This window comes from Dioscorea cayenensis, chromosome 12 (assembly GCF_009730915.1).
Source record: "Dioscorea cayenensis subsp. rotundata cultivar TDr96_F1 chromosome 12, TDr96_F1_v2_PseudoChromosome.rev07_lg8_w22 25.fasta, whole genome shotgun sequence".
NCBI classification, from domain to species: domain Eukaryota; kingdom Viridiplantae; phylum Streptophyta; class Magnoliopsida; order Dioscoreales; family Dioscoreaceae; genus Dioscorea; species Dioscorea cayenensis.
In genome coordinates this window covers 283,389-303,475 of record NC_052482.1, presented here as the reverse complement: position 1 = coordinate 303,475, position 20,087 = coordinate 283,389, and the positions used below count along the sequence as shown (strand labels likewise).

At 33.0% G+C, this 20,087-nt stretch overlaps 4 protein-coding genes and 1 long non-coding RNA gene across 9 annotated transcripts; 2 read left to right on the top strand and 3 right to left on the bottom strand.

The window, feature by feature from the left end:
- The first annotated feature begins 341 nt into the window (after nt 1-341).
- LOC120273957 (protein RADIALIS-like 4) lies at nt 342-1,477 on the top strand. Of its 2 annotated transcripts, none has more exons than XM_039280706.1 (2): nt 342-664; nt 1,328-1,477. In XM_039280706.1, the coding sequence occupies exons 1-2, from the start codon at nt 405-407 to the stop codon at nt 1,362-1,364; spliced, it is 297 nt and encodes a 98-aa protein (XP_039136640.1). In that variant the 5' UTR covers nt 342-404; the 3' UTR covers nt 1,365-1,477. The 2 variants fall into 2 exon arrangements, with proteins under 2 accessions (XP_039136640.1, XP_039136641.1); XM_039280707.1 differs by lacking the exon at nt 1,328-1,477 and adding an exon at nt 1,111-1,294.
- Nucleotides 1,478-2,015: 538 nt separating this feature from the next.
- On the bottom strand, nt 2,016-6,119 carry LOC120273697. 3 transcript variants are annotated; one of them, XR_005540609.1, is made up of 4 exons: nt 4,940-6,119; nt 4,656-4,749; nt 2,565-2,600; nt 2,016-2,486 (listed from the first exon to the last, which is right to left on the bottom strand). XR_005540609.1 is itself a non-coding variant. In XM_039280389.1 (3 exons), the coding sequence occupies exons 1-2, from the start codon at nt 5,862-5,864 to the stop codon at nt 4,676-4,678; spliced, it is 999 nt and encodes a 332-aa protein (XP_039136323.1). In that variant the 5' UTR covers nt 5,865-6,118; the 3' UTR covers nt 2,016-2,486; nt 4,656-4,675. The 3 variants fall into 3 exon arrangements, 2 of the variants coding, with proteins under 2 accessions (XP_039136323.1, XP_039136322.1); XM_039280389.1 differs by lacking the exon at nt 2,565-2,600 and having other exon boundaries at nt 4,940-6,118; XM_039280388.1 differs by lacking the exons at nt 2,016-2,486; nt 2,565-2,600 and having other exon boundaries at nt 4,497-4,749; nt 4,940-6,118.
- A 669-nt stretch (nt 6,120-6,788) lies between these two features.
- On the top strand, nt 6,789-9,979 carry LOC120274122 (50S ribosomal protein L3-2, mitochondrial). The gene is made up of 5 exons (XM_039280881.1): nt 6,789-7,118; nt 7,758-7,967; nt 8,692-8,796; nt 9,299-9,412; nt 9,505-9,979. The coding sequence occupies exons 1-5, from the start codon at nt 6,789-6,791 to the stop codon at nt 9,676-9,678; spliced, it is 933 nt and encodes a 310-aa protein (XP_039136815.1). The 3' UTR covers nt 9,679-9,979.
- A 333-nt stretch (nt 9,980-10,312) lies between these two features.
- Nucleotides 10,313-10,689, bottom strand: LOC120274025. Its single transcript, XR_005540685.1, has 2 exons — nt 10,619-10,689; nt 10,313-10,478 (listed from the first exon to the last, which is right to left on the bottom strand). It is a non-coding gene; the product is annotated as an uncharacterized LOC120274025 (long non-coding RNA).
- Nucleotides 10,690-14,399: 3,710 nt separating this feature from the next.
- On the bottom strand, nt 14,400-17,927 carry LOC120273413 (CBL-interacting protein kinase 1-like). 2 transcript variants are annotated; one of them, XM_039280043.1, is made up of 13 exons: nt 17,621-17,927; nt 17,437-17,535; nt 16,842-16,913; nt 16,620-16,727; nt 16,443-16,523; nt 16,269-16,322; nt 16,028-16,153; nt 15,653-15,865; nt 15,437-15,547; nt 15,224-15,340; nt 14,909-14,980; nt 14,750-14,824; nt 14,400-14,614 (listed from the first exon to the last, which is right to left on the bottom strand). In XM_039280043.1, exons 1-13 carry the CDS (start codon nt 17,813-17,815, stop codon nt 14,567-14,569), a joined length of 1,371 nt encoding a protein of 456 aa, XP_039135977.1. In that variant the 5' UTR covers nt 17,816-17,927; the 3' UTR covers nt 14,400-14,566. The 2 variants fall into 2 exon arrangements, with proteins under 2 accessions (XP_039135977.1, XP_039135978.1); XM_039280044.1 differs by having other exon boundaries at nt 17,473-17,535.
- Nucleotides 17,928-20,087: the final 2,160 nt, after the last annotated feature.

Below are 20,087 nucleotides of genomic sequence, written 5' to 3'. Positions count from 1 at the left end.
TTTTTTTTCCTGCCAAAACAAAAAAAATCACTGTTTGAAAATTAAAAAAAAATTAATTATTGTTTACTAATCACAACAATTGTAATAAGCCGGCAACATAATCTTATCTTAATCAGAATCAAGAGTTTATAATTATGATCACTCATTAGAATCAGACATCCTTCAGAATCTTTCAAATTAGTACATATATAGTTTAGTCAGATACTAATTATTTTTAATATAATTTCAGTCATAATCTTTCATAGCTGATGTGTTTTACCAATAAACTTGTCAACATTAATACATTTTTGGTATCTTGGATTGTGATGGTTGGTATATAACTATATAAAGATGATGCTAGTTGTTTATAGTGAGAGCTTCACATATCTTTTTTATTATTATTTTGATTGTTTAATTCTTGATTTATGGATCATGAGAGTGAGAATGAATCTTGTTTTTGGAGTTGGGAGGATAACAAGAAGTTTGAGATAGCACTTGCTGTGATTGATGAGGAGAGTCCTGAGAGATGGGAAAAAGTTTCAACCATGATTGGAGGGACAAAGAGTGCAGAGGAGGTTGAAGAACACTATGAAATCCTTTTGAAGGACTTGAATTCCATTGAATCTGGTACCTTTGATCATGAACTTGATCTTTCTCTTCATGATGATGATGGTGATGATCATGAGTAAGTTGTTCTTGTTTCTCTGATTATGTAAATGTTTTAATTCTTTTCAATTCTAAAAGTTCTCACTACCAAAACTAGAGTTTAAAAAATCTCTCTTCTTTCTGATGTATTTGTTTTATTTCATTTTCATCAGCATTAACTTTAATCATCATATCATGTTGATGTCCACTTTGGTTTTAATCATATCTTATCATCAATCTAATCTTTTTATCAGCTTTGACAAATCATATGGCTGATGTTTCATCAAGTCATTATCTAAATATCTTCATCTTATCTTCAATTTCAATTTGCTTTAACTTGTCAACAACTTTGTTTGTTAAATGGACAAAAACTAATTAATGCCCACCTGATTTCTGCTGCTGAATTTCATGTTAATCTGATCATTCTGACAGAACTTGTTGAGTTTTATACAATAATGCTTTAAGACAGATATAATTTTTCTGCAGGTTGTTTGCTGGGCTGAGTATGAATTGATTATTCTCATTACTCACAGCAGCAAAACTCTTGGTTTAAAAAAAAAAAACAAAAATGCATTAGTTCATGTGATTACCATTTAATTGATTTAATGAGTTTCTGATTATATGTACAACTGTTGATGCTGGAGAATAAATGCATATGTCTTTTGGCAAATGGTGCTTTACTTTGATGTATTCAATTCTGCAGCTCTGCAGTTCTGCAAATGTTCAAGGCTTGTTATTGAATATCTGCTTGACATCATGAATAGGGATAGCAATCTAACCTTATCAGAACATGGAAAATTTCAAAATTTCTGGTTTCTCCTGGGACCATGAAAGGGAATATATATATAACATAAAATATAATAAGAGGATCGATCTCCGGTAGACTAGACGTTCATAGATTAATAATCTATGGATATTAATTTGAACCATTTGATTGAGATTTAATGGTTTGTTGATTATTAAATAAACAGTTATTACTATGATAAACAGTATTCAGATTATTATTGTACAATAAAAAAAATATAATGTGCAGTATTTTAATATTAATAATTCAATCTTTTATCTGTACAGTAATTAAACAAATCACAACCGTTGAATTTTCATCTGTACAGTAATTAAACAAATCACAACACTTGAATTCTATTTTTACTACACTCATGTTACCAATTGCTATATTTTCCCATATAATAATAATAATAATTGCTGATATTCAATATTTGAGTTTTAATTATTTAGTGGTAATTTGGTTAGATTTAAACTCTTGTAATTTGAATGGTTACAAGTAATTTATTACAAATGTTTATAATGTGTATGATTTGAATTAACACAAAAGAGGACAATAAAATCATTCCCAAAGACCATAGCACAGCACAGCACATTGGACACAAATATGGAAACTACTTACTGTCATCATTTAACTAAAACATACTCAAATTGCATCCACACTGACAATACTATGAATTGTTGACTAGCAATACCAAAAAAGTTTATACGAATATATATACATACAAAGCCTCGTCTCAAGTTCGACTTTCTCACTTTGATTGCAAATTCCCGGCTTTATGATTTTCTGTGATCAGAAGCATAAGACATGTTCAGAGGGGCCGAATGATGCACGGTCAGCAACTCAAAATTTTCGAGCAATGTTACAATCTTGAATTTCACAGTGATTTCCTTATACAGCTTCTTCAGGCATATGTAGTTGTTTTGTAGAGATGATATTGAGCAGGACGTAATTTCTCTTTGATGATTAAAACATTCCGCTGAGCTCATAAAGCGCGCTTGATCAAAATTTAAGGAATCATTCAGAAGAGAGCAATGAAACATCAAAACATTCAAGGCCAAGCCATCAGCTTGAAAACCTGCAAAATTATTGACAACATTAGTTCATTTAAGCAAATAATGACTTTTGAAACATATGCGGAAAGAACAAATGAAACCTTGCATTTTGCTGGTGGGCACAAGATACACCACAACTGCACAAGCAACAATTATCAGCATTTAGTTGCTTAATAGAATCTAACTTTCCCTTCACAAATCAAACTCCAGTTCTCAGGTCAATGATCATTTAGTACCAAGTAAAATTCAAGTATACATAACCTAATCGCTTCAAACATAAAACAGCAGGGCAACCCAAAAATTCATCAAACATAGCTATCTGATGTCAGTTTTCATATGAGAGTACTATGGCGGACAACTGATTCTATAAATGCGCGCCCTAATCCATTCTTTGGATATTACCAGTCAGAAGTCGATCATTGTTTTAATCCCCAATCCACTCATGTTCATCAACCATATTCTAGTTTTAAAACAGCAATACCTCAAAACTTAAAGTAAGTCAATCTTTCTGATCAATGTTAATATAAACAAAATCAAGTCATATATTACCTTATACCTGATAAAATGGCATTGACCTAGTATTTGGGCAACAACTTATGTGACCATCTAGAGTACACGCCAAAGAACACCATTCCAATGCATGCATTTGACAACATTACGCCAGAGTAGAAGAATATGATACAATGAGTGATAGTGTAAAAAGCTAAAAATACAGATTGTTCACCCTAAGCAAAATTGTTTTACTGCAATAGCGCAATGCCAAGATTAAGGGATGTAAGTACCTACATTATATGCCCACTTAAATTTAGCAGGAACATTCTGGAAAAAAAGCTCACTGAAACTTTGCACCAGTTCACCTAAGATATATTAATTTAAACACTTCCTTAGTGAACTTTAAGATGATGCCTAAAAGCAAATGAAGGACAGGGGACATAAACTCGTCTTCTCTATCAGAAATTATGCTATTCATCAATCTTTTGCAATATTACAATCACATAAGTCTGGATGCACCAAGAAACATCAACCATCAAGAAAAGCATGTAGAATGTGACAAATATCCACCAACATCCTACAGTTGCACAGGTTCCCCATGGCCAGTAATTTGCCTCTGGCAGTTGGGAGATATCACCTCATGCAGTTTTACAAATTCACCAAATTAGCAAAAATATCACTAAAATTAGCCACCATGAAGCAGAGATAAGGATACTCTTAGTTTCACAGGTACACCTTGGTAATTGATTGTGGATCACTCATCATATAATAAGATTGCACATTTCTCGCACATATAAAAGCTATTTGTAAAAGATTCGAGACTAAATAGTCTGGTCACTGGATAATTGGCAATATTTAACAGCACAAGTATGAAGAATGCCACAGAATTATTCACAATGCAGCCAATGGAAGCAAGACTGGATAAATTAAAATTCAGAGGAAGAGCAATAACCATTTTTAGAATAGCAAACAGGGAAGAAGATGAAATTTTTTTTTTACAATTGTATGAAGATTCATCACTGCCCTCGTCATTTTAAATGCACTAAATTTGAAATTTCTGGCCTATCCCAACCAAAAACTTCACATTTTCATTAAGAATAGCATCCAACTACATGATAGGCTCTTCCATCAATTTTGTATAAATATCAGCATTTACAAGAAATTTGCAAAAGAGAAATTATAGCAATCCATAATATTATAATCTTTACAACCTTCACAGAGAGCTCTTTCTTACGGCTTGGAAACTTAAGTAAACAAGAAAAAGGCTGCAGAAAATATGATAAGAAATTAAGATGGGGTACTTGAGGAACTCACCGAATCTCAATTTGGCAGAGATGACATGATTTGAAGGTTAGGGAATGCAAAGCATAATATGAATGAAACAACACATTATACACTCTCAAATTGTTGCAAGGTGAAGGAAGGCACCTAAGGAGATCCATAGAGTTACATGGCAGACATAAGTCATAAGGTGATATATAAAACTAGACAAAGTGATCCTTCTGCGGGTAGAATATGCCTTGGCAAAAAAGAAACAACTCTTGATTCAAAACACTGGATGAAATTCATAGAAAACAAGAGCTTCATACAACTTATGTACTGCCACTTCAGTTCCACTACAGAAGGAGGGAGTACATACAACACGTCTCGACAATTTCTAAAGCATCATATGCATCTAAGAGAGAGGAATCAGGAAATACCAAGAAGAAAATACAGCAACTCATGAATGCAAGCTGGCAGTGTTCGCAGACCCTGTAAGTATAGCTCTGGTATTATTCCTTGGTACCTGTACATCTGCAATAGTTTCAAGCAAATGAGTATCTGATAATAACTACAATTGGAGATCAAACTGAGCAGTTTCCTTAATCAACTTAAGCATAAGCACCTAACTCATCATTCAACCATCAAGAAATCAAAACATCCCGGCACATAACAAAACAAGAGCATGGATCAGGAGAGAAATCATCACTGTCAATGTCTTTACCTTGCGTTGACTGAGGTATCCTTGTGTCTGCATTCTCATCTTTCATCAACCCTTTCTCTTCTTTAACACTGACAAACTGAGAACCTAACACGGAACCTTTCTCCTCAACCTTGGCATGATGATTTGCTGGGTTTGGCAATCCACCCACCTTATCCTTCATATTAACAGTGTCATTCTTTGAGACACTCATACTAACATTAGTGCTTTTCAACTTATCACTGTCTCCATTCCCCACCACTGGCCTATGGCCCATCGGAATTGGCTCTTGGAACCTCCTCCACTTCTCTGCCTCCCGGCTGTGTCCTCTCCTCTGCTCACTGGGCTTTGGCATCTTCTTCTTCTGCTCCACGGCCTCTGGCACACTTGAAACCATCCCCACCCCGGTCTCTACCTTTTTCTCCAGTCTAGCCTTCTTTGAGAGTGAGAAAACCCTCTCAAGCATCTCCCTAGCCCTCTTCCTCGCCAAAGCCGCTTCCCGAGCCTTCCTCTCCGCATCTGCCCTCGCGGCCACCGCAGCACGAGTCATAGAAGCCGCCGCGACACGAGCAGCAGCCAGAAGCACCGTCGCTGCTGCCAGATCGACAAGCCGCCGCCCATCCTCACCACTAGCACTGCCAACAGGGAAGTAGGAGAAACCACCGGGATTGTCGCAGATAGAACAGACAAATTGGGAAGCAAGTGCGGGATCACGAAGGCAGGAGACGTGTGATGCGGAAGGACACTTAGAGCAGTGGACGAGGGGCCGTTCCGGCGGCGGCGAGACGTCAAGCACCTCAAAGCAGCCGGTGCAGAAGGAACCCGGGTGGTACTTGAGCACGCACGACGTGCAGAGCCGGCAAAATACGCCGCGATGCCGGACGTGGTGGAGTGGCCAAGGTTCCCGCGAGTCACAGCCATCGCCACCGCAACCTACCCGCGTCGTCATGGCCGGTGGGCATCCGAGAGAAAGAGAAAGACAGAAACCCTAGGTCTTCGGAGAACGGTGCTGCGATGAAGGTTTGGGTCGGGAGTGAAAGAAACCCTAAAACTAGGGTTTGGAGAAGAAGGTTAGGGTTTCTCGTCACTATGTTGACGAGAAATTTGAGGAATTTTTAGAGAAAAATTTCGGATTTCTTTTTCCCACTCTCTCTCTCTCTCTCTTTCTCTCGCGTTCTCGCGCTTTTTTAGGGCTTCTATTTTTATCGCTTCAAACGGCTCCCGATCCACCCCTCCTCTATTTTTCAATTTATTATTTATATATATATATATATATATATATATTAAAAAAAATTTGTAAAGTTTCTTTTAAATAAATAACTTATTTAATTTTTAAAAAAAAATAAATAAACCATATATATTAAACAAAATAAATATATACCAATAACCAACAGATAAAAACAAAAGAAAAAACAACAAAGAATCAAAACAGAGTTGAGCGTTTTTATTTTTTTATTTTTTATTTAAAAAACTAGTACAAATTCAGATTTGATAAATATGTGTATATCTCAGCAAAATTTTCTCTTTTATTTATTTATTATATCTTTATTATACCAATCATAATTAGATAAAATTTCAAGTAAATATTTTATGATTTTTTTTTAAAATTTTATTTTAATTCTTTTTTATAAACTAATTATATACAAGGCCCGGCCCAGTAAAACTCAGTGGCAGTTTAGTAAATATTCATGGAATGCTCGAAGGCCGCTAAAACCCTACATTCCGCGCCGTCGCCGAGCTTTTCATTCTTCGTCTCTAAAACCCTTCTCCATCGCCGCCGATCTCTCGACCTCTCCCTTCCACTCCCCACCCACAACCATCTCCATCACTATGCACTCCATCTGAACCCCTCCGCCCCGTCGTGTTGATCTCCATGTCAGCCGCGTCGAGAGGCCTCCTCTTTCGCCTCTCCCTCTCCGCCAAACCCTCGCCGGCGCTCTTCAGCCGATGGTTTAGCGCGGAGACATTACTCGCTGGAGGAGATGATGAGGTCGAGGGCTCTTTTGGGGGAAGGATAATAGAGGCGAAACCTAGAGTTATGCGGCCGGATTCTAAGAGGACTGGGGTGATCGGGATCAAGTGTGGAATGACGGCGCTTTGGGACAAGTGGGGTGCTAGGATTCCAATCACAGTGTTGTGGATCGATGATAATGTTGTATGCCAGGTGAAGACCCCCGACAAGGACTGTACCACCGCCTTGCAGGTATGAAAGCTTTCTTTTTTATCAGATTGCAGTGTTCCATTCTTCTTTGGAGCTGCCTCGGTCTTGTGCTTCTCTGGATCTTTAGATCATTAACGTTTTATTTCGGGAAAACAAAAAATTTGAAAGCTTTTCTAATATTTTAAAAATTTGAATGCCTCATTTGTTGTATACTGTATGGGTATTTTATTATTGTAGAACCAGAATTATGATTAAATGGTTTTCTTTGATCACCTTGCTGATTGAATCATGTCATAATATTTAAGACTCTCACAAAAATTCACCTTTTTTTTTCCTAATTATTATCTGTTTGCTATGGAGTATTGGTGATTCATGCGTGTCTCCTTTATTTAGCCGCTCAAGAACTTTGATCTTTTTGTTCTTGTAGAAATATACTTGTGCGTATGGACACATCAAAATGGGATATTTGATTATGTAGTTTTAGTTTCTGTTATTATATTGATTGAAGAACTGTTGGTCATAGTTGTTTAAGTGATTGACATGGTTGCCTTTGATTGATATGGAAAGCCTTTGAGTATATAATTTGGAATTTGATGTACTATTTTCAATTTCATGAAAGGTAATTGTTGTATGTGTTTTAGTTGTAATTATGACCTGTGATTTTGTTGTGGTGTTAGTTAGATTGGGGCTGGGCAAAAGAAGGAGAAGCATTTAAGAAAACCTGAGGTGGGTCATTACAGAGCACAGGGGGTTCCATTGAAGAGGAAGTTGAGAGAATTCCCCGTGACTGAAGATGCGCTTCTTCCAGTTGGGACTCCGATTACTGTTCGCCATTTCATTCCAGGCCAGTATGTTGATGTGACGGGTATCACAATGGGTAAAGGTTTTCAGGTAGCTCCACTCCCAATTATGCATTGCATTTACATAATTAGGATTCTTTTTAAGTTATTCTTTCTTTGTTTTTGAATAGAGTGTTGAGAAAGGAACTACAGTGATCTACTTATTCTTGTTACTTTATTTTTGTGAACAAATTACAATAAAAATATAGTCTAAAAACAAATTCACATTAAATCTCAGGTTTTAGATATTACGGAGTTGGAATACTGATGATTTGAAAGTACAAAATTAATTATGAAGAACATGAACAGCTTGTCTAAATTCTAATTGTGATTAAGGACAAATTTGAGTCCTCATTTGGAATGCTTTATGATAAACCAGCAAACTTAATGTGATTTTTGCTATTGATTTTTCCATTTATTCAGACAAAATGTTAGCATGCTTGGTGAGTTAATTTTCAAATGCTAGTTTGTAGTTTTTTTTTGTGAAATACAACTTATGAAGAGAATTTAAATCACACTAACTTGGTGTTCATTCAGCAACTTATCATTCTTTTTGAAGCTTTGAGTGAAAACTAATTTTTGTTCCTCTATTATTACCCCTTCATCTCACAGTGTAGCTGATGTGTCATCTGATATTGCCTTCCCCCATCAAGTTTGAACTTCTAATTTCGTGTATTGTTTGACTTCTTATGATGTTTGACATGCTTTTTTATTTGCTCTCAGACACTATAAACCTCCAGTGCATATTTCATACGATATGTGTTTGCTTTTTATAGGGTGGAATGAAGAGGTGGGGGTTTTCTGGAATGCCTGCATCACATGGTGCATCACTATCACATCGAAGTATAGGCTCCACTGGGCAAAGAGATGCTCCTGGAAGGGTACATCAGAGCCCTGTCCAGTTTAACAGTTTTATTGTTGCATTTCCTTTCACTAATATAGTTTGCTAGTTATTTCTTAGTGACCAGGCTTGATATAAATTGTGGGCGGGCTATGATTTTTAATTCATATAAGCTACCAGTTTAAAAAAAAACTTTCTGATTGGTTTGTTTCAGTCTTTAGCATTTACATGTTTTTATTAGACTAGTGCTTCATCATCTTAAGCGATCTTTTGATATGTATTTACTTGAAAAAATCTGCCTAGTAATTATCTATATTTCATTCCTATATGTATAATTTGTGGGTTTATGGAATATTCTGATGATAAAGTATTGATTTACTTGATAGGATAATGTGATAAGTCCATTAGAAAACTTGTGTACCAAACTCCTTTTTTTCTTATTAACTACCTTCTGAATGTATTCTCATATTTTATAGGATTGCACTTCTGTTTAGAGGGAAGAAAATGGGTGTCATTGATTTTATGATGTCTTGTATATGTAGGTTTTTAAAGGCAAGAAAATGCCTGGACGCATGGGTGGGAAGCAATGCACAGTGAAGAATGTTTGGGTTTACAAAATAGAACCTGGGAGAAATTTGATGTGGGTTAAAGGCCAGGTAAGTTAACTCAAATCTGTCAATACCTTCAAAAGTTTTAACACTTACAACAGTTTTCTCATGCTAACTGATTTCTCTGTGATTTCTCATAGGTTCCAGGTGCTGAAGGGAACTTTGTTTTCATCAAGGATGCTGTCTACGCGAAACCAGACAGTTCGAAGCTACCATTTCCGACGCATTTTATTCCAGAGGGTGAGGAAACATCTGAATTGGAACCTTTAGTTGCTGATCTTGGTGAAATTGATCCTTTCATGGTGACTGATTAAGCCATCTCCCTTTTGAAGTCTTGAGAGAAATTTCATTCTTGAAATGGAGTAAATTGAGAATTTTGATTCAAGTTGTTCCAAGTTTTGATCACAATTTCTTGATACAGCAGGATCATCAAATGGTTGGCCTCTTATTGGCCTTAGAAGATTAGCTCCATTTTTCTTGTAACTGGAGAACAATGTCTGAATAATTGCCTTTTTTTTTATTTTTATTTTTTTGTATAAGTTTGACTTACACCCACTTTCAGAATATCTACATCAATGGTAGAGTCTCCAATTAATGCAAATTACTGTTGTTGTGCTTCTTCTTTATTTGTCTGTTGTTTTTTAATTTTATTTTTTTGTTTGATTTTGATTGGAGTTTTATAATTTAAAAATAAATTTTTGATTTATGTGAATGCTAGTTTTAAGTATAATTTCTTTAGTAAATATAAGCATATATTAATATTATATCTTTTTTTAAAAAAAATATTTGATAAATAATACAGTTAAATAATTAATTAATTTTTTATAAGAGCTGGTGGTATAACTTCATGTTAGTTGGTGATTGCTCACTAACCAAACACCCCCTAAAACTTTGAAAACAGAGACTATATATATATATATATATAATTATTTATAATTAAATCATTGATAACTGAGATCAAAAGAAGTAATTCAATCAAATACATGTGGAGATATTTCAACAATTTTCTCCAAAAAAAAAAAACAATTACATTTCACAACACAAAGAGGATGAACTTCACTCTATTCAGCAATTTTAATTTCCTTCTCTTTATTTATCAACCATATCACCATTCCTGTTCAGAAAAACAAAAGCAAACAGAGAATGTCATAAACCAAGTCAGCAGTTCAATAAAACTCAATCTGCATTACTATAATTAAGAACATGAAACAACAATTTTTTTTTTTTTTCCCAAGAATTAAAGATCCATTGAACCAGATTGAATCATGCTCTGAATTGCTGCTATGCTCTTTGACAATTAATTATATCTGTTTATCATCATCAAAGGGGGAAATATGGAACCAATGAAATCAAGTAAAAGGATGAAAGAAAAGAGAATGAGCCAGGGAAGAGGCAGTGCATGGGAGGAACATCAACAGTTAATAAATTTGATGTTTCATGTTGATGAATCCATCTCATGCTCAACCTCATCCCTGTCTTTGTGCTCTTCTCATTCTTCATCAAAACTTTGATTTCAATGCAGCTATAAAACACCATCCCATTATTATGTGTTTATATAGAAAGGATTATTAGAGCATAGAGATTATTAAGTGTGGTACTTCTCTCTTGCTGCAGTACCTCATGTTTTGCTGTTTGAAAACTTATCAGTTGTACTATCAGATTGAGAGGTTGTAGTACTGTTACAATTTGTACAACAAGTTGTACTCTTTCTTGTTAGACTGAGACTTGTTTGAAGATTTCTCAAGCTTTGAAAGGGCCCATGGGTTTGGACTTCTTCTCCACTTCAAGGCTTTATTCTTTTATTTATAGTGAATATGTAATTTGGTAATACTTTGGAGTTAATGTTAACATTGGAATAATAAGAAAATACTAAGACTTTTTTATTGCAAAGATGGTAATCATTGATGGACTTTAGAATTATTTTTATCATGAAATGAAAAAATTTAATATTTTTTTTTTATTTCTAATTAGTCATAAGGTTTTATGGTCATGAGGTTTGGATTTAATTGACAATTTAGTACATTCTTTAATTTGTCTTGATCATAAATATTTTAAATAAATTTTTTTATTAAATGCTTGAATTTTTTTTTTATCGAATTTATTTATTTTCTTAGACATCATTATTAATTAACAAGTTAATTTTAAGAATTTAGAATTAAATTTTCAAAAGAATGACAAAACTTATTGTAGATCATGATTATTTTAAATAAAATTTTTCATTAAATGATCAAATTTTTTTTTGTCTTATTCGTTAACGTTATTTTCATCAATTATGGAATAAATAAAAGATAAAGCAGATCGTAGATCATGAATATTTAAAATAAATTATTAAATAATCAAACTTTTTTTTGTCGTATTCGTTAATGTTATTTCCATCAGTTTTGAAACAAATAAACGACAAAAACCTATCATCGTATTTATTTTCTAAAACATCACTATTTATTAGCACATTAATTTTATGAGTTTTGAATTAAATTTAAAAAAAATCACAAAACTTATCATAACTATTATTTTCATAATAGATCGATCACCCTTATGATAAAGCCGTTGTTATTTCTTTCTGTTCTCTACTAAATGTCGAAAGTTAACCCTGCTTATGACTGGCCCATAATTCTCAAAAAAATAAAAATAATAAATAATAAATAAATAATATTTATAAATAAGCCAATCATTCTCTCAATATTTGTAGTAGAATTTTCAATAAATTACAAAATTGTAATAAAAAAAAAATTTAGGACAAGTCATGGCTTCAAAATCTCAATAATAACCAATCATTCTCTCAATATTTGTAGTAGAATTGACAAATATCTATTTATAAGAAAAAATAAACACCACAAATCTCTCAAAAGTTTTATTTTTAAAAAAATTTACTTTAATAATAATAATAATCACGATTAAAGACATTAACAACTTAATAAACATCCATAATTTCTCTTTCAAACTCCTCCATATATATTTTTCTTCTCCCTTTTTGTTTATAATTTTTTTTATTACAAAGTCGATAAACTATAAAGTAAAAAACAAATAGATACGGAGAAACACCAATTATGATAGCTTGACTGATCTCCAAAGGATGACACCCCATCATGCACTCATGGAAGAAAGAACGAGAGATATTTAATCTCACACAAAATTCTCACAAAAGATCTAAAAAATGAATTGTAATATAAAAAACTCAAACTCGAGACCTTTCAATCTCAAGTACACATCCATCAAATTACCAAACCAAAAACATAACACAGTACTTCATTAATACATAAAATTCTCATTAATTATACCACAACACTTCACAACAAAATTAACAAACCATATATATGTATATATATAAACAAAGACAATCCTTAAAATACTATAAATTCGAGGGGGTTTTCTATAAATAAAAACCCTACTTGCACTACAAGAAACACACACTATATATATATATAAATTAGGGAATAAAAGCATCAAAACATGCGTTCAAGCTTCACAATCCTCTGATCACGTTCAACGGAGAAGACGACGCCGGCGATCTCATTCTCAACATCATCGTAGACATCGGCGAAGTACACTGTAACACCAGTGTAAGGATCATCACAGACGTCAGCCTCCAGCACCGTAGCCTTCACCTCCGGCATCAGCTCCACCACGCCGACTTTCTCATGACTCGTCGTCACAAAAACCATCCGATCCATCCCCGGCAACGTCCGCCAATCGGTGACGATCCAATCCTCGTCAGTGTACCTGTGCTCCGTCCATTGCTCGTTCGACGATCGCCGGAGCTCTAGGGTTGGCTCGCCGTCTTTGAATCTAAAGCTAATGCTCGCCATTGATTGATTGTCTTCGAGAAGAGATCGATATATGTTTCGATTTTGGAGTTTATATATATATATATATATAGACACTGGTATTTATTTAATTATAGTATATTTTTAAGATTTATTTATTTATTTATTTAAGTTTGAGTTTGAGTTTGAGTGGGATATTGAAAGATTTTTTTTTTATTTTGTAATTTTTTTAAATATATATATATATATATATATATATAATTTAATTATTATTTGTATTTGATTTTATTAAATGCAGTGAGAGATATTTATGGTATGGATAGGTAATAATTATATATGGTCTTTGATTTATATTTATTTTAGGACATTTATTCATAAAAATCTTAAACTGTTTGAATATGATTTTTTTAAAAAAAATATATAAATGGATAAATCATGATTTATATGATATTATTATGAAAACAAATATATTTGTTTCCTTAGAAAGAAAAAAAATAAAACATAATTTTCAAAAGACAAACTTGTTTAAATTTTTCAAGCCAAACCCTTTTCAAAAGTGGAAAGTGTTTTAAATTATATATATTTTAAATTAAACTTTATACCTTAATTATATTGAGAATTACCATAATGATCGAGAATTATAGAGAATTTTAAGTTTTTCTTAATACTGGAATTAAAAAAAAAACTAAATTTTATAAAAGTCCTATGGAAGCTAAGAAGTTATTAACCTAAAAAGTTAATATTTTGATTATATATATATATATATACACACACCGTCAAACTAGTGCAATTTGTTATCCCCTACCGTGTTAATTTAAAGATAAAATATATTTTATATAAACATTATTAATGGGAAATTGAAAAATATTTTCAAAAATTACAAGGTACCCAAAAATATTATTGCATTTGAAGCTGTAGCACAAGTAATATTAATGGATTAAAATTTTCAATAATCAAATAGTACCAAGAAACTCAGTGATTACAAGACCTCAAAAAAAAAAAAAATCTATTCTAGATTACTAGTAATGCTAATTTAGGTTAAGGTTAAAATTTTTACATAATTTTGCCCTTAAAAAATAATTTTTTTAAGAAAATTTTTTTAATGACCAGACTTAATTAGACAGTAATTTTTAATTATCATTTTCAATTTAAATAATTATATATATTGGGTAAATTATAATTGATATATACATAGTTTTCAATCAATGATTAATTGTTACATCATGATATTGAAGATGAAGTAGTGATGTTCAGCATTGTCATTAATTTAGCTATTGAACTATTTACTTTCATTTTGGAGCAGGTACATATTACTTTTTATTTATGAACAACATTTTAAAACAAATAAAAAAAATCAAAATTATATGTACAAGTTTAAGTTAGGTGCACTATTTACATCAAAGGTTGAAATTTATTGAGTTCTGGCGCGCAGTGAGAACTAATGCCTTTCTCTAGTTTCTAAGATCTCTGTTAGCTTTGTACACAGCTGCATATCAGGAATAAAAAAGAAAGATAAACTGTTAAATAAATTAGTTTGGAAATTAATGTATAGGTTTGTTTATCCTCTTCTTTTTTTTTAAAAAAAAAATGATGTTTAATTGTGGCATTAACAAATAATTACCTGTCTAAACAATGAAGGGTTCCCAAATGACTTTGTAAGCACCAAAATGTACAGAGATTGACCGAGGTCAAACACCTAATATATATAATATTTCAATATGGAATTTGAATTATAATTAGTATAAAATAACATGGAATTAAATATTTAAATGACATTTACCTCTGTAGTTACTGAGAGAGATCCGGGACTTCTTGGGCTTGATGAACCTTTGCTTTGTTGCATGAATTTCAGCTGTGTCATAGAATGATCCATGGATGCATATGACTACCAAATTTTCCAAATATACATATACACATGTAAAGCTTAAAAGAAACAGCATTGAGTTTATATCTTCATAAAGTTCTATTTCTTTATACTTCAAAAGACATATATATACGTATACAAATATATCTATCTATATATATATATATATATATATATCTCTTCAAAGTATAGGCATTATCAAAAGTAGAAAAAGTTGTTTAATTAACAAACCTTGCCCTGGCTCTTGTGGACTTGCAAGCCCATTTCTTGAACCATATCCTCGATCTTTTCATATATATCTTTTGGAGAAAATTTGGATATGAAAGTAATCTTCCTGTCAGAAATAACCTGTTATAGAATAACAACAAGAAGTTTTTAGAAAGAGTACTTTACTATCTGATCAAGCATGGGCCACAAGACAAGGAAATTAACAGAAGGAACCACCTCTTCTTCAAATAATCCAGAAAGATCAAAACAAGAAGACATTCCAATCAGGTGAAACGCATTTATGCAGGTGGACTTGATTCCTTTTTCATCTCCTTCAAAGGACTTCACCTGATAAATGTTATTGCTCTTAGTTTTATCAATAATAGAAGGCAGATAAAATTCAACACAACGACTAGCAGGCAGAAACAAATTTTAAGGCTATTGCTGCTCTACCTGATCTTTGATGGGGGATACATGAATGATGCTCAAATCTTCATCTTCATCATCAACGGGAATAACGGGAATATAATCTTGCCTGAACCACTCATCTTCTTTGATCATAGCTACATTAATTCGTGTAGTAGGATTTGGATCAAGAATCTTTCTTATGATGTTTTGAGCACCAGGAGAAAGGTACTCTGGAATCTCAGTGTCTGCCTTGAATATCTAAACAATTGGGCAAACTGACACCTCACAATCTTGATGACAATAACATTTGAGACTCATGCATAACATATATAAGCCCACAGTCTCATATTAAATTGAAGAAAGAGCTCATTTAAACAATAAGAAAGCATTGGAAACTATGATTAGTTTAAAAGATGGCACCTTCTGGTAAAGAACCGCAAGATTTCTATCATTAAATGGAAGTTTTCCAGTAAGAATGAAATACAGGATGACACCACAAGACCAGATATCTGAAATGGCCCCATCATACCCCCTGTTGGCAAGAATCTAAAAGGAATTGTCAGAACATCTGGGCATTATAGGATAGATATATAGGCATGCACATGACCAAAACTTTTTCTAAAAATATTAATAGAAGAATAACGTAAGGTCTCACTCTCACCTCAGGTGCAACATAGCACGGACTTCCACAAGTTGTACGCAGTAATCCATCATTCTGATAAGTTACATGCATATAGGAATAGTAATTAGGAACTGTACGAAATTCAATAATATGATCATAAACCATAAACAATGATCTGATCTTCCAAGAAGACCACAACATCTGCAAACCTACCCCAGCATGTTCATGTAATGCACTGAGACCAAAATCAGATAACTTTATGTTGCCTTTTGAATCAAGGAGAATGTTTTCCGCCTGAAATGAAGCAATCACAACAACAGTCTCAGAGTACAAGCTGACAAATTAAAGGACAGGAATAAAGAGTGTACCATAAATAAAAACCAAACAAACCTTCAAGTCTCTATGGAGAACTCCACTATCATGACAGTAACTCACAGCATCAATCAACTGCTGAAAAATCTTCCTACCTTCATTCTCCGAAAATTTACCCTTCAAATCCTTACACATCCAACGAAACAACAAATTAACTACACGGGTCTCAAACTATACAAACAAAGGACATCATAAAAGCAGTGACCATAGCATTAACATAAAAGGCCTTTAGCTCCTTACAATTTTCTTCAATAAATCGCCTCCATTCACATACTCAAGGACCATGCAGATCTTCTTTTTACTTGCCAAAACCTGAAAATCAAATTTTTTTTTTAATCATGCAAAAGAAAAAAAAAAAAATCAACTTTTAATGTCTAACCAAACACACACGTGTAACAGCTCCTCAATTTCATGCAGAACATGCGTTGTATATCAATATATATATATACATATTTACACGCGTCTTCTTCTTATTGAATTAAGATGGGACCGACGACCAGCACCAGCAGTCAAGCCACCGTCCAAATGACGAAAGGGGTGGGCCATAACAAACGTCGTCGTCCCAGAATCTCTTGAGGAAACCCCAACCAAACCCAAAATTCCAGAGAATCTCAAGGACCATCATCGTCGTCCTCGTCCCAAAATCCCTAATTTCCCAAAACATTCACACATAAATTCCCAACACCCCGAAACCCAAACCTCCAGACAATCCGAACAACCATCATCGTCGTCGTCCCAAAATCCCTGTTTTCCCAAAATATTCCCAAAACACCTCCCCAAAACTTCAGAGAATCTGAACAACCATCATCGCGTGATATGAATTCCCAAAACACACCTGAAAAACTCCAGAGAAACCGTGAGGAATCCTCACCTCGTGGAGTCGGACGATGTTGGGATGCCGCAGAAGCTTCAAACTCCCAATCTCGCGCTTGATCTGCCAACCAGAAGAGAGAGAAGGGAATAGCTTAAGAACAAAGAGAAGATGGGTATTCAGGGAAGCGATGTGGAGTAGTGGAAACCTGATCGGCGATCTTGAGGGAGAGGATGAGGCGGACATCGAGGATCTTGACGGCGAAATTCCGTCCGGTGTTAACACAACGGGCGTACTTCACCTTGCCGAAGTTCCCCTCGCCCAGTGTCTTCCCAAGCTCGTACTTCCCCAGCCTCAAACCCCGCGAGCTCGCCTCCTTCTCCTCCCCTCTCTTCCTCATCATCACGCGAGGTCTCCACTTCTCCGATGATCGCCGGAGACGTGATCTCGAACCTATGAAGGTTGAGAGTGAGCGCTCCGGCGTGCGATCTTGACTCGATTGTTATATTTATCGAAGGACGAGAAACGTGGACGCATAACATAACCCAAAATTAGGGTTTTTTTTATTTATGTCATCCAATTCAATAACGTCACCTAAAAAATTGACCGCCTAAACGACCACTACGTGATGGATGACGTGGACCAATTTATTTTTTTTTATCGATTTTTTTTAAATTTTTTTTAAAATTGATAAAAATACGATTAAAACAAGGTTACACATAGTGGGTTAACATGTTTGAAATTGTTTTTATGAACAATTTAAAGCAAGCTTATCGAATTTTAATATTTTATGAAAGAAAATTGATTGATTAGGATGTTAACATGTTTAAAATTGTTTTTATGAAAAAAAATTAAAGCAAGTTTATTAAATTTTAATATTTTATGGAAGAAAATTGATTGATCAGGATGGATGTCAAACGCATGCCACTCAACGCTACTTAATGATAGAGAATATTTCAAAGAAATTAATTTAAAAATATAAATAATTTATGAAATACTAATAGACTATATTAGAAGTGCGCAATAGGGTGGAGATAATTCTTTAACATTTTTATATTTATAACTTAGAAAAATTAACATTCTTTTTCTTGACACAACACTCCGTGAAAGAAATTTAATATTAATAAATTAAGCTTGTTAGGCTTTTGTCTTACAATCTATCATGCATTAAGGATAGGTTGAATGAAGGAATATAAAATGGTAATTTTGCTTTTAAAAAAAAATCAAATATCATGAAGCCTATGGAAAGCTAAGGGGAAGGGGGTCCTCTACAGTTTAGGGCAACTCTAGTTTCAATAAATTAAGGGGGTTTTTATATTAAAAAATTATGAATATATTAAAAATAAATAATAATCAAAATGTTTATTAGCTAACTATAGTTTTTACAAATTTTTTAGTGTATATATGTGGATTTTCACTATCTTATGTGATGTTTAATATAGTTAAAAAATCTCTAAGGTAAGGGTCAATAAATCACTGTAAGTAATGTTTTTTTATAGTCATCTGTCTTTTGACAAATTCTAAGTGAGAGATGTTTATTGTCTATTGTCTCTAAAGATAAATCATCATAACTAATGTTTTTTTATAACTGTTTGTTTTATAATACATCCTAAGTGAAAAAACATAATAAAAGAAGTGAAATTGATAAGCATGAAAAAAAAATAAGGACAAAGTGGATAAATTGAAAGCTTTAAAGAGGTGATAGGTGATTTTACTGATTTAATATTGTTATATATTTTACAAACGTTATTATTTTATTGGTTACTTATTTGCTAAATAATTCACTGCTTTTCACAGTTATAATGATTAAATTTCTCTGTGGATTCTGAAAATTAATTTATGAAAGTCTATTATTCAAGTATGAGTTCTTTTATGTAGATTCAAAATTGTCTTAATTTAATAAATTAATCCGTATCATATGAATGGAAAGGTGAAAGCAATGTTCACAGATGCAACTATGTTCATCTGATTGACAGACATTGCTTACCAACTCTTTCTTGTATTTTATTAAAAGAATGATGATGAATAATTTATACATCTTGATGCACCTTAAACCTTAAGAACATGTTGATATATTTTATAATAATATCTTTAAGTTTAATGTGACTAATTGGGAAACATATGGACGATTCCTATGATTGAGGAAATAAATTAAAATAAATTTTTTCTTTAAAATTTTAATAAATTTAATCTATGTAGATACTTTATATGGTTGTGCAAGTAAGGATATATAATTCAATTGCCACCAAATAAAGTTGCTGTGTCTATAGTCCATCAAATGGTTCAAAATTCCAATTTTTATGTAATTAATTTGTTGTAAAACATGGATTAATGACATTTTATGTGGTGGACGTACGTGATGAATCCAATTAACAAATTATAAATGTTATCCTATTTGTTTGAGGAATTAATATATAGTTAATCATTGAAAATATGAGTGACATAAGAGTGTATTATAATAGTAAGTCAATGATCATCTCCATAATTGAGGCTTTGGTAGGATTTGTGTTGCTTCTTATCAAAGTAGTTGGCTTACTTTTCTCAAAAATGATAATTTTAATTTTTTAGTGGAATATGATAAATTCTAGAGTCCGTTGTAATTTTTTAATAAACAAGGGCGAATTACAATAATTTATAAAAATTTATCTTTAATTTTGAAAGAGAAGAAAGTCATA

Excerpts from the sequence above, each read along its gene's own strand:
- LOC120274122 (XM_039280881.1), top strand. The coding sequence starts at position 6,789 with ATGTCAGCCGCGTCGAGAGGCCTCCTCTTTCGCCTCTCCCTCTCCGCC. Across the intron at positions 8,797-9,298 it reads AAAGAGATGCTCCTGGAAGG|GTTTTTAAAGGCAAGAAAAT; the intron begins GTACATCAGAGC and ends TTGTATATGTAG. Across the intron at positions 9,413-9,504 it reads TGATGTGGGTTAAAGGCCAG|GTTCCAGGTGCTGAAGGGAA; the intron begins GTAAGTTAACTC and ends GATTTCTCATAG.
- LOC120273413 (XM_039280043.1), bottom strand. The coding sequence starts at position 17,815 with ATGATGAGGAAGAGAGGGGAGGAGAAGGAGGCGAGCTCGCGGGGTTTG. Across the intron at positions 15,341-15,436 it reads CTGGATTATTTGAAGAAGAG|GTTATTTCTGACAGGAAGAT; the intron begins GTGGTTCCTTCT and ends ATTCTATAACAG. Across the intron at positions 14,615-14,749 it reads ACCCTTCATTGTTTAGACAG|CTGTGTACAAAGCTAACAGA; the intron begins GTAATTATTTGT and ends CCTGATATGCAG.
- LOC120273697 (XM_039280389.1), bottom strand. The coding sequence starts at position 5,864 with ATGACGACGCGGGTAGGTTGCGGTGGCGATGGCTGTGACTCGCGGGAA. Across the intron at positions 4,750-4,939 it reads GATACCTCAGTCAACGCAAG|ATGTACAGGTACCAAGGAAT; the intron begins GTAAAGACATTG and ends AAACTATTGCAG.
- LOC120273957 (XM_039280706.1), top strand. The coding sequence starts at position 405 with ATGGATCATGAGAGTGAGAATGAATCTTGTTTTTGGAGTTGGGAGGAT. Across the intron at positions 665-1,327 it reads GATGATGGTGATGATCATGA|CTCTGCAGTTCTGCAAATGT; the intron begins GTAAGTTGTTCT and ends TCAATTCTGCAG.